General features: G+C 42.7%; 1 protein-coding gene across 1 annotated transcript; it reads right to left on the reverse strand.

The window, feature by feature from the left end:
• Positions 1–2209: 2209 nt before the first annotated feature.
• LOC306832407 (protein NLRC3-like) lies at positions 2210–9159 on the reverse strand. The gene is made up of 5 exons (XM_079357061.1): positions 9053–9159; positions 6963–8904; positions 5526–5699; positions 3523–3696; positions 2210–2454 (listed from the first exon to the last, which is right to left on the reverse strand). The coding sequence occupies exons 2-5, from the start codon at positions 8726–8728 to the stop codon at positions 2448–2450; spliced, it is 2121 nt and encodes a 706-aa protein (XP_079213187.1). The 5' UTR covers positions 8729–8904; positions 9053–9159; the 3' UTR covers positions 2210–2447.
• Positions 9160–14882: the final 5723 nt, after the last annotated feature.

Consider the following 14882-nt stretch of genomic DNA (forward strand, 5'->3'; position numbering starts at 1 on the left):
CGGGACTTCAGTCCTCCAGGATTTGGAAGTGGTCAGACCCGGGGCAGGGGGCTCTCTGTGGGTGAAGGGTCATTGTTTGATGACAGGGAGTTATGTTAACCTGTAGAAAAGAGATGAGCTGAGAGTTTAACCCGGTCTGACTCGCTCTACTTCCTGGTCTTTAAAAATACTTTTTAACATTTTCAGAACTTTCACATTTTTAAACTTGTGTCGGTGTTTCAGTTATTTAGTTTGTACCTTCGTTAAAAGCTTTTAAGAACATTTCTAATAACTTTATATTATTAAAAAAGCAGTTTTGATGATGTGATTTATGTCACCTCTGAAAACATGAAATGTCTGCACTGTAACAGGGAGGGACATCTGATCAGAGCATGTCCTTATAGAGATGAAGCTGAAGGATCCAGTGCAGGTGGGACACAGACAGGTGAGGAGACACAGAGTGGAGGAGGTAAGGAGAAGACAGGTGAGGAGACACAGGGTGGAGGAGGTAAGGAGCAGACAGGTGAGGAGACACAGAGTGGAGGAGGTAAGGAGCAGACAGGTGAGGAGACACAGAGTGGAGGAGAAGACAGGTGAGGAGACACAGGGTGGAGGAGACACAGAGTGAAGGAGGTAAGGAACAGACAGGTGAGGAGACACAGAGTGAAGGAGAAGACAGGTGAGGAGACACAGAGTGGAGGAGGTAAGGAGCAGACAGGTGAGGAGACAGGGGGAGGAGGTAAGGAGCAGAAAGGTGAGGAGACACAGAGTGGAGGAGGTAAGGAGAGGACAGGTGAGGAGACACAGAGTAGAGGAGAAGACAGGTGAGGAGACACAGAGTGGAGGAGGTAAGGAGCAGACAGGTGAGGAGATGGAGGTAGAGAATGGGCCTAGTGTTGATACAGAGCAACAGGCAGCAGACAAAGTGAGGAGCTGCACTGAGACTGCAGAGGAGGAGATGAAGGACGAAGAGTCTTCTATTCGTACTCGCTCCAAAAGGAAATTAAAGAATGGTGAAAGTTTTTCACAAGAAGGAACGAAAAGAGTAGCAAAGAAAGCAGAAGGAAAAATAGTGAAAGCATGAAAAGGTGATGATGAAGATGATTATGATGATGATGATGATGAAACCACAGGATTCTAGCTCATCTGTCAAAAAGTCTTCAAACGTGACTCCGTCCACATCCCTGTCATCATGTCCTTAAATGAAGAGCTGGAGAGTGTGGTGTGCTGCTGTGAGTTCTCCTGCAGCGTCCCGGTCCATCGGGTCCTTCACTGCCCGCTCACCTTCTGTGCTCTCTGCTTGGACAAACTGTGTAACAGTGTCTACGTTGTCCACACTGTCTCTTGCCTGTTGTGTCGCTGGATCGGCTGCACCAGAGGCAGCAGGTCCCTGTCTGGATCCCTGTGGGTCAACACTGAGATCCAGGACCAGATCGTAGAGAGGCCACTGATTGAGGAGGATCTACATAACATGTAAACCCAAAGCATGAACACAACACAGAGTGCAGACGCTCTGGATTCTTTTTCATGTTCCAGGGGATGTTCGGCTGGGTGCTGATGCGTGGTCGAGTGCGAGCCATCTACTGACAATTTACTTTCACAAGATCTTTTTTTTTTTTTTTGAAATGAACTCCTCCAAGAGTCCAGCAGTTTGCATGGACTCAGCAGTATGTAATGGACAGATCCCCAGGAGCATTGCATCCAGGGAAAGTCCTGGGAGCTAGCCTACCGTGATGATGTGAAGTGTTTACTTTGTTTATGTTTGTCTGGATTTTGTTGTCATTTTGTTATTGCTTTTTTTGGCGCAGTGTCTCCACAACAACAAGTGTCAATGTAAAGTAGCAACAAATCAAATCCTGAACTGTAACAAACCCAGGCTTTAATGAGTTTGAGTTTGAACCTCAGCTTTATTTAATGCATGTGACATGTGGCTTGGTGGTTTTTATTAGTTTATTACAAGTTTTTTATTATTTTCATATATGACGTAAATCGTATCTCTTGTGCTTTGACACTTATGTTTTTCCGTAGTGTGCATCGTTCAGAATAGTACATTCATGTTAAAACAAACGGAGGAAAGTTGATTGAACACGTGTGTGTACATTCTATGTTACCAAACAGAATCTATAGAATTACTTGATATTGAAGATAAGTAACATCAGTGAAGCGTGTGTGAATAAAGGTTTATTAAAAATCTAATCTTTCTTGGTAGCTTTTGATCTCTGAACATTTCTAGCAGCTGTTTCCTGTTTGACCTTCCTCTCCTGTAATGTGAGGAGAACAGAGTCATTAGAAATATCACTGAAATGAACTGTGAGCTGATTCCTCTGTCAGTCCCTGATGGATGAAGATCTCCTCAGCTTGCAGAGCTTCTCCACACACAAGATGGTGGAGGTTCCTCCTCTGTGGATCATCAGCTGCTCCTCTCTGCTCCACCAGAGTCCTGATCGCTCATATTATGACACAGATCATCACCAGCTAATGAGAGAAGAAGAGAGATGACAGAAATCATTTTCTACACTGACTCCCTTCATCAGCTGTGAGTCATCAGATTCCCCCACAGCGCTGTAACTAAGCTCCGCCCCCCACTCCACCTCTGTACTTTAACACTGAATGGTTTCATATTGGTGTCTGAGTGTGTGATTTAACATTAAGTTATGGGACATGTTTGATCAAATAAAGAAGCTGTTTGAAAAAGAGACAAACATTGATGAACATCAATGATGAAGAGCTTCTTCTGCCTTTGAATGATGTCTTCATATGAATGTTTAGTGTCTCCATGCCGCTCTGTTTGTGATGCTCAGAGCTGCAGCTGAACTTCTCAAACTGTTCTCGTCTCCACATGAAAGAGTCAGAGCAACACATTCAGTTCAGAGAAGAAACACGAGTTCTTCTGCTCAGTTCTGAGGTGAACTAACGATGGGAAGGAAATAGAAGAAGCCGTAGTTTGGACATGAATCCTCTCTGATGTTTCTTTGTTTCTGTCAGTTGTCCTTCCTGCATTTGTTCCTGCAGCTGTGTAACTTTAGTCTTTGAGCCTGTTTGTCTTCAATTTCTTCATATTATTCATAAAGTTTGTTCACAGTTTGTTAGATATGATGATCTGCTGACTGCAGACTCTGTGATGATTGTGATAGGTTAAATGAAGCTAGCTCCGCCCCTTTTATGTGAGTGTGCTCTCTGAAACTCTGGGTTTACTTCTCAGGTTGAGAAGCAGCTTCATGTGACTGTTCAGCACCATCTCTTCTGTCAGGGTTAGTGAAGCCAGATCACAGAAAACAAGTTGTTCTCTGCTTTAAAGCATTTGTATTGTCATATTGTGGTTCATGTATTTTAATGGATCCTCATCAAGTGTTTTGGAGTTTAATGTGTTTGTTTACACAAAGGACCAACTAGAGACACGAGCTGGAAATTAACAACAGCTATAAACTCTTAATGCAGCTCATCAGTTTCTTTGTATTGAAACTATGTTCAATCACATTGTCCCTATAAAATAAATAAATTCAAACATGTGGAGGCTTTACTAAAGAACACTGAGAGACTGACCTCAGAGTCTCCAGTCGATAGTTTGGATTCTTCTGAAGATCACGCAGCAGCTTCACGTCTGAATCCTGCAGGTTGTTGTAGCTCAGGTCCAGCTCTCTGAGATGGGAGGGGTTGGACTTCAGAGCTGAGACCAGAGAAGAACAGCTGATCGCTGACAAACTGCAGCGAAACAATCTGAATAAAGAATAATAGAAGTAAATGTAGATAACAGTGAGCTTTATACATGAATGTGTGATGTTGTCCACATGAACACACTGATGTGATCATCATCTGTTCATTCCAACATTGAAGGACTTTATTAGGATGCATTAATACTTTAGTTCTTCCTGATCCTTCTTAGATTCAAACACTCAAAGCTCCTGTGAGGAACTTTCATTACGTGTCTGTTTTGGCGCCCCCCTGTGGACAAAGTGAAACCTCTTCTCTCTTTACTGATCTTGTCCTGTACAGTATTCCCTCACTAAAAACTCCTCCTGCTTTCTTTGAACTCTACAAACTACAAGTCAGTGTGAATCTCTTCTGTAGGAAATGTAAAGAAAGGCTTTTCCAGACAGCGTCCTGTGATTCTCCTCATGTGACAGCGAGCAGCTGGAAACAGGCAGACTTTCAAAAGGACTTTATAATGTTGGTGGTCTCATTGACTTTAGACAATCATCAAGAGAAATCCAGATTACTTTGAGTGTGTTTCATCAGCAGATCAAACCTCACAGTACGTTTAAATCACAGAGTTTGTTTTGATATATGATCATAAAAACATGAACGGTATGAAAGAGAGGAAGAATGATCCATAAACAGATGTTCTTCAGATCTCTTGTAAAGTCGACTCTCAGTCAGAATGATGAGGTCCAGCATATATGACAATAAAATCAGACAATCAACATCCATCTGGAGCTGCAGCTATCGAAAATTATAGTAATCGAGTATTCTATTGAATATTCCGATCGATTAATCGAGTAATCGAATAAATCATACTTTTTCTTCATTAAGGTTTAACTTGTCTCAGGTCGTCCCTACAAACCTGTTTGTAGTCTTTGCAGCTACCATGGTAACGCCTGCTTGTTACAACCAACCACCTCAGCTCTACAGCTGCTGACATTCACCATATTACTGACAGGGTCCCAAGTTAACTTTTTGATTCACTGGTCAAGGTGGCAGGTAGATGAAAAATACAGGCCAAACATGTTTTAATGGCTGAAATAACAGATAGTGTTTTTATGTCACCTGCACATCTGTTCCTGTACAATTATTGGGAAAGCATTATGTCCTGTTGAATTAATCACAGATTTAAGTTATAGATTCAATCATTTGATCAGAAGAGGAAATTGAAAAACTTTCAACTAAATATAAATATAAAAACTAAAACAAATTCTCTCTTGGTTTAGCTCTGACAACATGAAACTCTTCATATAATCAGCCTGTTCATTATAAGAAGTGTGTGCATCTCTGTCTGCTCCTGCAGCATGTGCATTCAGCGCACTCACAGACTGAGACTACAGAGACTGTGAGAGGAATGTTGCTATCGCTATGTTAGCTGCAGACATGGTGAAAGTGAACGGAGAAAAGCCGACCGTTTCACCAGATCACAAGTTCCCAAGTCGGTCGTATGGATCACAGATCAACTAAACTAAAAGTTAATAGGGGCGCGCCGCGCTCGTGTTTGTGTGTGTGTGTGTGTTAGCGCTGAAGTGTCTGTGTGTCAGACTCAGCATTCAGCAGAAAGAGGAGCAGGTAGCTGCAGCTACATTAAACCTGTTTAATACTCATAGCATAGTTTTGATGATGCAAAAAAACAAAAAAAAAAAACAAACGAGGCCTCGAAGCAGCGACAAATCCAGAAATAATTTTTGTAATTGAATTATTCGAGGAATCGTTTCAGCTCGACATCCATCCAAACACATGTCCTGTCATTATTGGACCTGTTACTAAAGGAGGTTCACACAGTGTTCATCATTCCTGAGGTGTTGAACAGCAGCACAGACTCAAAGAAAGAAAAGGTGTCTGACCTCAGAGTCTCCAGTCTGCAGTTTGGACTCTGCAGTCCCTCACACAGCAGCTTCACTCCTGAATCCTGCAGCTTGTTGTTACTCAGGTCCAGCTCTCTGAGATGGGAGGGGTTGGACTTCAGAGCTGAGGCCACGATGTCACAGTGAGTCTCTGAGAGTCCACACTCAGAAAGTCTGTAGTGACATAAAATAGAGAAACATGACTTATAGAAGAAGTGTTTGATATTCACGTCTCACATTTGATGATTAAACAGTTTGTCCTGTTTGGTCTTAACTTTACACATCAGTGGAATCTGTCACTGACACAAAAAGTCTCATCACTGGTTTTCAAACCTGCACATTCTTCACCTGTCAATCATTCACTAAATGTTACTGATGAATGGAAACTACTGGAGTTTTATTTAGGAGGACATCATGTCTATGGTGTAAAATCCCCCCTCCTTCTCTCACTCTCCTCTACCTGGCTTTATGTTTCCTGGATGGGCGGAGCTTCAGAGCTGATAAAGGCAGCCAGCTCACCTGCTGTGAACTCTTTGGGAACAATGGAGCTGACTGCATGTGAATGACTCATCAATCCTGATAGTTTGGACTGTGTGCTTAAGATGGAAGTTTCCTTTGTTGAAGTCCAATAAGTAGCAGTGGATGAGTTCATTTATTTATCTACTGATTTACTTTGGTTGTGTTTGAGTCATATCTTTAATTCTGTAGTAAGTTTTAAAGATGAACATTAGCCTTTGTTACATCTGATCTGTGACTTTGATTATGATGATTATACCACTGAGTTGGACTTATTCCCTGGAACTGGTGTAGCCTCCTTCCTCTCAAATATTCTTCATCTATAGTCTGTGATCTGAAGTGTGATCTATTCAGAGGACTCTCTCTGGAGTAGAAAACCATTTGAAACTCATTGAACAGTGACTCTAGAGGAGGACCATCTCATTCCCGTCTGGCTCACTTCTATAAAGGTGAAAATACAGAGACTGCTGCAGAATGATCCAGAAATCAAACAAGTCAGCAAAGAATCAAATGCAGTGAGGTGAAGGATCTCCTGTAAGAACAGTTTATCTGTGATCTACCTGCAGAGATGTTCAGAGATGATGCCCATGATTGATTAGTAATGCCTGCAGAGGCTGGAAGGGGGCGCTCACAGCATCTGATATCTCTCTTTTCAGGGATTAACACTATCACACATCTCAGTCACTTCTTTGGGAATTCTCTCCTGAATGTGTTCACAAAAAACTATCAAAGATATTTATGAACTCAGGACAAAAAGATAAAAAAACATCACGTATGAAAAAAACTACCACTGGCTGTTTCTCCTGAACATTAACAGAGGAACAGTTTTTGATGAACAGAGAGGATTATGTTTACTTTAGATTAAAATAGGTTTATTCGTACATGACACTGATTTATAATGCTCATCACATCTGGACTTACTTTGCCTTCCTGCAGTTCCTCACAGCTGGAATCAGTCTCCATCGTCCCTGGACTGATGTGTTGTACTCTTGCAAGTCCAGCTCATCCAGAACCTCCTCAGACATCTGCAGCATGTAGGCCAGAGCAGAGCAGTGGATCTCAGAGAGTTCCTTCTCTGATCTGTTCTCTGACTTCAGGAACTTTTGGATCTCCTGATGGACTGAGAGGTCCTTCATCTCTGTCAGACAGTGGAAGATGTTGATGCTTCTGTCAGGAGAGATATCTTCACTGTTCATCTTCTTCAGGTTGTTGATGACTCTCTGGATCATTTCTGGACTGTTGTCTGTCTGACCCAGCAGGCCTCCTAAGAGTCTCTGGTTTGACTCCAGAGAAAGACCATGAAGGAAGCGAACAAACAGGTCCAGGTGACCGTTCTTACTTTCCAGTGATTTTATCATTGATTTCATTAGGAACATTTCCAGGGTCTGTTTTTTTTCCAGAAAAGCCTCCAGTACATCTCTCTTCCTGTTGGTGAAACAGTGGAACATGTAGACTGCAGTCAGAAACTCCTGAACGCTCAGATGAACAAAGCAGTAGACTGTTTTTTGGAAGATCACACACTCTGATTTAAAGATCTCTGTACAAACTCCTGAGTACACCGAGGCCTCTGTGACATCCAGACCACACCGCTCCAGGTCTTCTTGGTAGAACATGATGTTTCCGTCCTCCAGATGTTCAAACGCCAGCCTCCCCAGCTTCAGAAGAACTTCCCTGTCTGCCTCTGTCAGCTCATGTGGACTCTGATGTCCCTCACCATACTTGTTCTTCTTCCTCTTTGTCTGAACCAGCAGGAAGGGTGAGTACATGTCAGTCAGGGTCTTGGGCAGCTCTCCTCTCTGCTCTGTGCTCATCATGTGCTCCAGAACTGTGGCAGTGATCCAGCAGAAGACCGGGATCAGACACATGATGTGGAGGCTCCTGGATGTCTGGATGTGTGAGATGATTCTGCTGGACAGATCTTCATCACTGAACCTCCTCCTGAAGTACTCCTCCTTCTGGGCATCAGTGAAGCCTCGTACTTCTGTTACCCTGTCAACACATGATGGAGGGATCTGATTGGCTGCTGCAGGTCGAGAAGTGATCCAGATGAGAGCTGAGGGGAGCAGATTCCCCTTGATGAGGTTTGTGAACAGTGTGTTTAACGATGACTTCTGTGTGACATCAGACACAACCTCCCTGTTTGTGAAGTCCAATGACGGTCGGCTTTCATCCAGGCCGTCAAAGATGAACAACAGTTTACAGACAGCGAGCGTCTCTGCTGCCACCTTCTGTAATGTTGGATGGAAAACACGGAGCAGCTCAAGAAGACTGTAGCGCTGATCTCTGACCAAGTTCAGCTCCCTGAATGAAAGCAGGATCAGCAGACTGACGTCTTGGTTCTCTGAGCCCTCGGCCCAGTCCAGAGTGAACTTCTGCACTGAGAAGGTTTTTCCAACACCAGCCACGCCGTTTGTCAGAACCACTCTGATGGGTTTCTGTTGGTCGGGTTGAGCTCCTATCTTTGGTTCCTGTTGGTCGGGTTGAGCTCCTGTCTTTGGTTCCTGTTGGTCGGGTTGAGCTCCTGTCTTTGGTTCCTGTTGGTCGGGTTGAGCTCCTGTCTTTGGTTCCTGTTGGTCGGGTTGAGCTCCTGTCTTTGGTTCCTGTTGGTCAGGTAAGGCTTTAAAGATGTCCTGGCACTTGATTGGAGTCTCATGGAGGGTCTTCTTCTTTTTAGAGTCTGTCTCCATCTGTCTCACCTCATGTTGGGTGTTCACCTCTTCACTCTGCCCCTCTGTGATGTGGAGTTCAGTGTAGATCCTGTTGAGGTGGATTCTACTTCCTGTTTCATCACTTCCTTCAGTCACACGTTCACATCTTGTCCTCAGACTGTCCTTATGTTGATCTAAAACCTCCTGCTGATCTACTGAAAGAGAGAATGATACAATCGGATTATTGTTTTCAGATGTTTTTGTAAAAGAAGTAAAAAGAGTTTTTATTTCTAGACTTTTGACATTGACCAATAAAAGTCGTGTTTGAGGAGATCACAGAAGCACAAAGGTGTACAGTCTTACTTTGTTCAGTGCTGCTCTGACTGGCTGTCTGCAGTCCAGATCCTGGTCTGGATCTTTTTCCATACCGAGGACAGGACGTCTGCTCCTCTCTAACATGAGTCCTCTTCATCCCCCTGTGAAGACATGTCTTTAAAACTAAACTGATGGTTGACTGATAAAAAATATGAAGATTTATCAAACACAATCTAAAGAGTCAGATGATCACAGAGAGCAGGTAACACCTTCTTTCTTCTGTTTGGATTCATTTGAGTCAGTCAGACTGAACACCATGTGCAGTTCTCAACTGGGCCACCACCATGTCTTTATATATTACATGTCATATGTAAAGACATGCCAGGCTAAAAATAGGATAATGTAAACAACACTGCCAGAGCCACAAGGAGATTATAATAGGTGTGTGAATGATTAACAATGAATATTATTGGTAGAAATAGAGGGCCCCAAAATCAAACTTTGCTTAGTGCCCCATGAAGGCTTGGGCCGGCTCTGAACTAACGTGAGGTAAAGTCTGCGTCCGCACATCGGAGAACAACACGGAGAACATGACAGCTACTTGAAGGACTTTGAGGATTATTTTGAGTCATGTCGAGGTTTGAACAGGCATGTGAACTAGCTTACTCTGATGTCTGCTGTTAGCAAAAGTTACGTCCCACAGATAGTTTCTGTAGCCAGCTCAGGCTCCACAGTTCAACAAACGTTGACTTTAGAAATGTTGTAAAAAAGGAAAAAAAGTCTGTTTTATTACTCGGTTTCAAAGTTATGATTCCAATGATATGAACGTGCCTGACTAACTAACGTGTTGTAACTAATTAATAATCAATAAAAAACAGGTAAGAAAACGGAATATCTCGCGCACATATACAATCTTAAAGGGAAAGTACACCTTTTTTATCACAACATATCAAATTACTCAAAACACATGAAATTTTTATCAAGTTTTAACTAGGGATGTCCGATAATATCGGAGGGCCAATATTATCAGCCGATATTGACTTAAAAATGTAATATTTGGAAATATCGGTATCGGATTTTTACAACCGATATTGGAATTTCCGAGTCTGCATGAACGCAGCATGGGACATTTATGGGCGCGCGTTGATGACGTTAAACAACAACATATTGCAATATATACATGAACATATTGTTCATGTTGTAAAGTCAGTAGTTGATAATGTGTTCATAATTCCGATTATGTGGAGAGTCAGTGAATGCACCAGCGAGAACGTGTTGAGTGGCTGTATGAGAACGCTGGGGGAGACAGTTGGATTGTTACGGCAAGTTATGGTTTTGTTCTCCGCTGTAAACGGCGTGGTCACGGCCGACAGTGACCGGGTTATTAAAAGTTGTTATTTGAACGCTCTCATCGTCCTTTAACGTCCGTACGGACGCTGCAATATACAACACGCTGGACTCGTGGCTAACAAGTTAGCTCACCCGGTGAATGAGGTGTCCGTGGTTTGGAACTATTTCCAAGTGTCAACTACGGATAATAAATTTGCAATGACTGCAAAGCGTCGGTTATGCGAGGAGGAAACAAGGTGTCTTCCTTTAATACATTTAATAACCCATGTTATTACTTAATTACTGAATCACGCGGAGTTGCTACATTGGCGCAGCAAAGTGATGAAAAGAAGCAACAGCCGAAACCGAAGAAAACCACACAGTTGTCGCTTAAAGAGTCAACTGAGAAAAAACAATGTGGCAGCAATGGAGAGACTGCAGGTGGAAGTGCACATGACCCAGGCCGGGAGGACCAGGACTGCCCACCTAAGAAGGCTCGAACTGGAAGCATGAACCTGCGGGACATGTAGCAAGAAATCCCTGCAGAGAATGAAGTTGCAGATCAAGCACCTACAAGCGAGACAGCGCAGGTGAGTAATTGATTAATTTAATCACCAAACTAAATTTAATCTGCTGTGCTGAGTGCGTCACATTAAAAATATACATTACATGCAATGAATACAATAACCATTTGGCAGTCAGTGCTTCAAAGAAAAATAAATAATAGAAATTCTATTAAAGAAATGGAGGAATTCTATTATATATTTATTCCCTGTCTCTCTTTTTTATTCTTTCTTTAGGTGCATGCATACCTAAGAGAAGCCATCCCCTCGATGCCCTTTGGAGTACTGGAGGCATCAGGAGAGAGGATGTTGTTACTCTTAAAAGAGATTGAGCCCAGTTTGAGTTTATTATTTGACAAGTTATGGCCAGTCATTCATTGACTATGTTTGTTTACAACTAATGGACTGAAGATATGCCTCTTCCTTTTTTTATATTGTCTGTGGTGTTGTTTGAGGCTGTTTGTTGTTGAGGTTTCTCTCTAACACTAAATAAATATGGCACTTTTTTCCATAATTTAAGTTGTTCTCTTATTTTTCTCAGTGTGTACATTTGGAAAGCCATGTTTCATTCACATATGCATCCAGTGGGGCATCACAATAAAATTAGGCATAATGTGTTAATTCCACAGGAGATATTTTATGTTGTTGTTACCTCACAGTTTTGATGTAAAAAGCCTGCATATATCGGTATCGGTGATATCGGTATCAGAAATTAAGAGTTGGACAATATCGGAATATCGGTAGAAAAGCCAATATCGAGCATCCCTAGTTTTAACATGTTTAACTGTATTGATCATTATGAACTGTTCTTTTGCCTTTACAAGTCATTAAGTCAGAAACAGATTTAACACTCCAGGATTATACTTCATGTTCCTGTTGAGTTCCCGTGCTTCTGCTCGTGCATGAGAAACCGTACCATGCCTCAGATCACCTCTTCCATCTGTGCCGGGCCAAGACCACGGATCAGAGCGCTCACACGAGTCTAAGGAACTGGACTTTGGGGGTCTCACTTCATCATCTACACTTTAGCTGTCACACAGACTTTTCCTTTGGCTCTCTGCTTTCTCAAACACCTTCTTACGTATGAGCTCACAGTATCATATCAGATGATGCTGAAAAGACTAAACAGAGACAAGAACAAACTGAAACAGGGGCCGTGCTGAGCGCCATCTCCTGCTGCTAATAAACGTACTAATGAGAAGTAGGAGGATAACGGGCAGGTTCAAAGGTTTGTAAAGCCCCGTTTCCACCGAGCGGTTGGTCTCGGTACGGCGTACATTTTGCGGCGTTTCCATAGACTAATCCCGGGAAAGATTCCCAAATAACCGATCCCTACCATCCCACTTTTTGGGACCCTTCCGTTGAGGTGCCAAGAATGTCGAGCCAACCCAAAAAGGTGGAGCTAAACACTGCAGTCCGCTGATTGGTTGAAAGAATTGTCACTTCCTGTGTTACGTCGGCAAACAAATCTCCGCCGTGTTGACTGTGACACACAGCTGATTGTTTACGTCTATTTGTCCTCGCCGCACACAGCCTTCTCTGAAACAAAGCTGGATGAGTTCTTGTAATAAAGAGTCACATGACAGTGACAGAGGAGATGAACTGATGGATGTCTCCAGCGTTGGTTTTGTTTGTGTCGCATTTTTCTCCTTTGTTGAATTTATTAGTTAGCGGTTAGCTGTTAGCAGTTAGCTGCATCATATGACACTATTTACATAGCGGGCTTAATCAAACCAAACTGTACTGATCTGTACCGGACTGCTGTGTGGAAACGGGGCTGACGAGTCCTCTTAGATTACAGTTTTACAAGGTGACTGAGCCTACAAGGAAACAAGGAGACAAGGAAACAAGGAAACAAGGAGACAAGGAGTTAGTAAGAAGACTTGCTTTGAGTCTGAGGCTCCACATTCTTTACTGAAGGTTATTATAGGATGATCATTGGACCGATCACTGTTCAGAGACTGACAGCTGGGTACAGCAGACTCTGCTCCGTCCTCCTCGTCCTCTAAACTCACATCAATGATCTGATCTGAAGTCAGTCTGAGAGGAAACACAGAAACACTCACTGAGAGATCAACACAAGAGGAACAGGAGAAACCAGTTTGATCTAACTACACACACAGACACACACCTACTCACACACACCTAAACACACACACACCTAAACACACACACACACGGCTCATATGAATGTAAGCTGTGACTTCATTATAAACTGTCTGTGTTCAGTTCACAGGAGGAAGCTGAGGGCCTGATTTACTTAATCAAATCTAAATGTGCTATCTGATGTTCTAACCGCGTGCAGTGAGGTCTGCATCTTTCATATGAGCTAAACAACACGTGCTGTTCATTTAGTACGTTTGCCTTAATGAATATGCAAAACGAGGCGTGTCTGCCTCAGCATGCAAAATACTGGGAGGAGAACATGCAAAGAAGTTAAGTTAGTACACACAATGTGATTTACCAAGTCAGGTAAAGACTGCTGTGGTTGTGACGTGTCTGAATTTAACAGCTTTGAAAACAACGTGCTCATCCAGGAGCCCCAGTGTTACGCACTGCAGGCTGCAGATAGGAGGAGACACAGGTCCGATCAGACACAGCGCTGACCAGCTTCTGGTGCGCCACGATGGCACAAGTGGCACACACACACTGCACAGCAGTGCCACAGAGGACCGTGTTTAATACTGAGGTTTTCTTATAAGCCACTTTTTCCTTTTGTTATATTCATATTTATCTGCTATTACTTGAAAATACTGGATGTTCATTTGCCTCTAATTAATACCTATTTTGCGCTTGCAGTCGTCCAAACTCTGTGTGACGTAAACCAGTAGAACCTGACAGAAATACTACCGCCTCCACAAGGTTTGCACCTGACGTCATTCACGCAAATGTTCTTAGTAAATCACCCGCAAAACGCCCTCAAGCCAAACATGCAAACTTTTGCAATGAGCAGCAATTTAGTACTTTTTAATTGAGATCTTAGTAAATCAGGCCCTGAAAGTCCAGAAGATATAAAACACTCACCCTGCTTCACTCAACACTTCTCTCTTCTCTTTCTGCCGTTTAAAATGGAGTCTAACTGACTGAACACTTTCCCTTTCTATGTTCCGCCTCTTCAGGTGATCTACCTGTTGTTCATGAGTCTGGATCACGTGTTGCCCCTCCCTCCTCCAGTTACAGGAAATCCGCTTTGACTGTGTGTCTTTGTGATCATGGTGTGTTTTAGTTCTGCTCCAACAATTTAAGCTGAGAAATAAAATCAAATTAAACTGAAACCTTTTAACACAGGAACAGGATTGTTAATTTCTCAAGATAAGCTTGGAGTCCTTTCCTTTCCCTTGGGCTTTGAATGCAGAAGCCTCCCTGTCTCTGTCCAATGACGAACCTATGAACTTCAGTAAAGAATCTGGAGCCTCAGACACAAAGTAAGAAAACTCAACAAATCTTTTTCACTTCAGATTTAATTTCTACTCAAATCAGTCTGTGATTTAAACTTTCTGATTTGAAGAGAAATCATTTTTTTAAATCCTCATTATTTCCTGTCATCCATATTTCCTGTTTGTCAAATGTCATGATGAGATCAAACTTTGTTGTTGCTGTGGTGTCGAGAACAACAGATGGAGAACAGGAAGCTTTCTAAAATGCTGTACGACGAAGGACGTGCAACTTTTTAGCTCCAGTAGACGTCGACCTGGAGCACCAGCTCGAAATCAGTCGATAAAATGATGACCTGGCAGATATTTGGGACAGGCATCAATACGAGAAGAGCCTTGAACTCAATTCAAACCGAACTCGTGCACAGCACAGACGTGAAAGACTTTAAAACTGTAGATGTGAGAGAGAATAATGAACTGTGGACACGACTGGGACTCACTCATTTGGTTTCCCCCCTTTTTCAGACCTGCTAATTATTCCAACAATAAAAGCATCTGTGGCCTTTTTAAAGAGAGCTGCCTTTCAAAACCAGGCGGGTCAAAGGGCCTCGA

Source organism: Symphodus melops (assembly GCF_947650265.1).
Source record: "Symphodus melops genome assembly, chromosome: 12".
Classification (NCBI taxonomy): domain Eukaryota; kingdom Metazoa; phylum Chordata; class Actinopteri; order Labriformes; family Labridae; genus Symphodus; species Symphodus melops.

What these genes read in the sequence shown, in the direction of transcription:
- LOC306832407 (XM_079357061.1), bottom strand. Translation starts at nt 8,728, where the DNA reads ATGGAGACAGACTCTAAAAAGAAGAAGACCCTCCATGAGACTCCAATC. An exon ending in AGGAACTGCAGGAAGGCAAA is followed by an intron (nt 5,700 to 6,962) that starts GTAAGTCCAGAT and finishes ATGTCACTACAG; the next exon opens with ACTTTCTGAGTGTGGACTCT. An exon ending in TGCAGACTGGAGACTCTGAG is followed by an intron (nt 3,697 to 5,525) that starts GTCAGACACCTT and finishes TTCTTTATTCAG; the next exon opens with ATTGTTTCGCTGCAGTTTGT.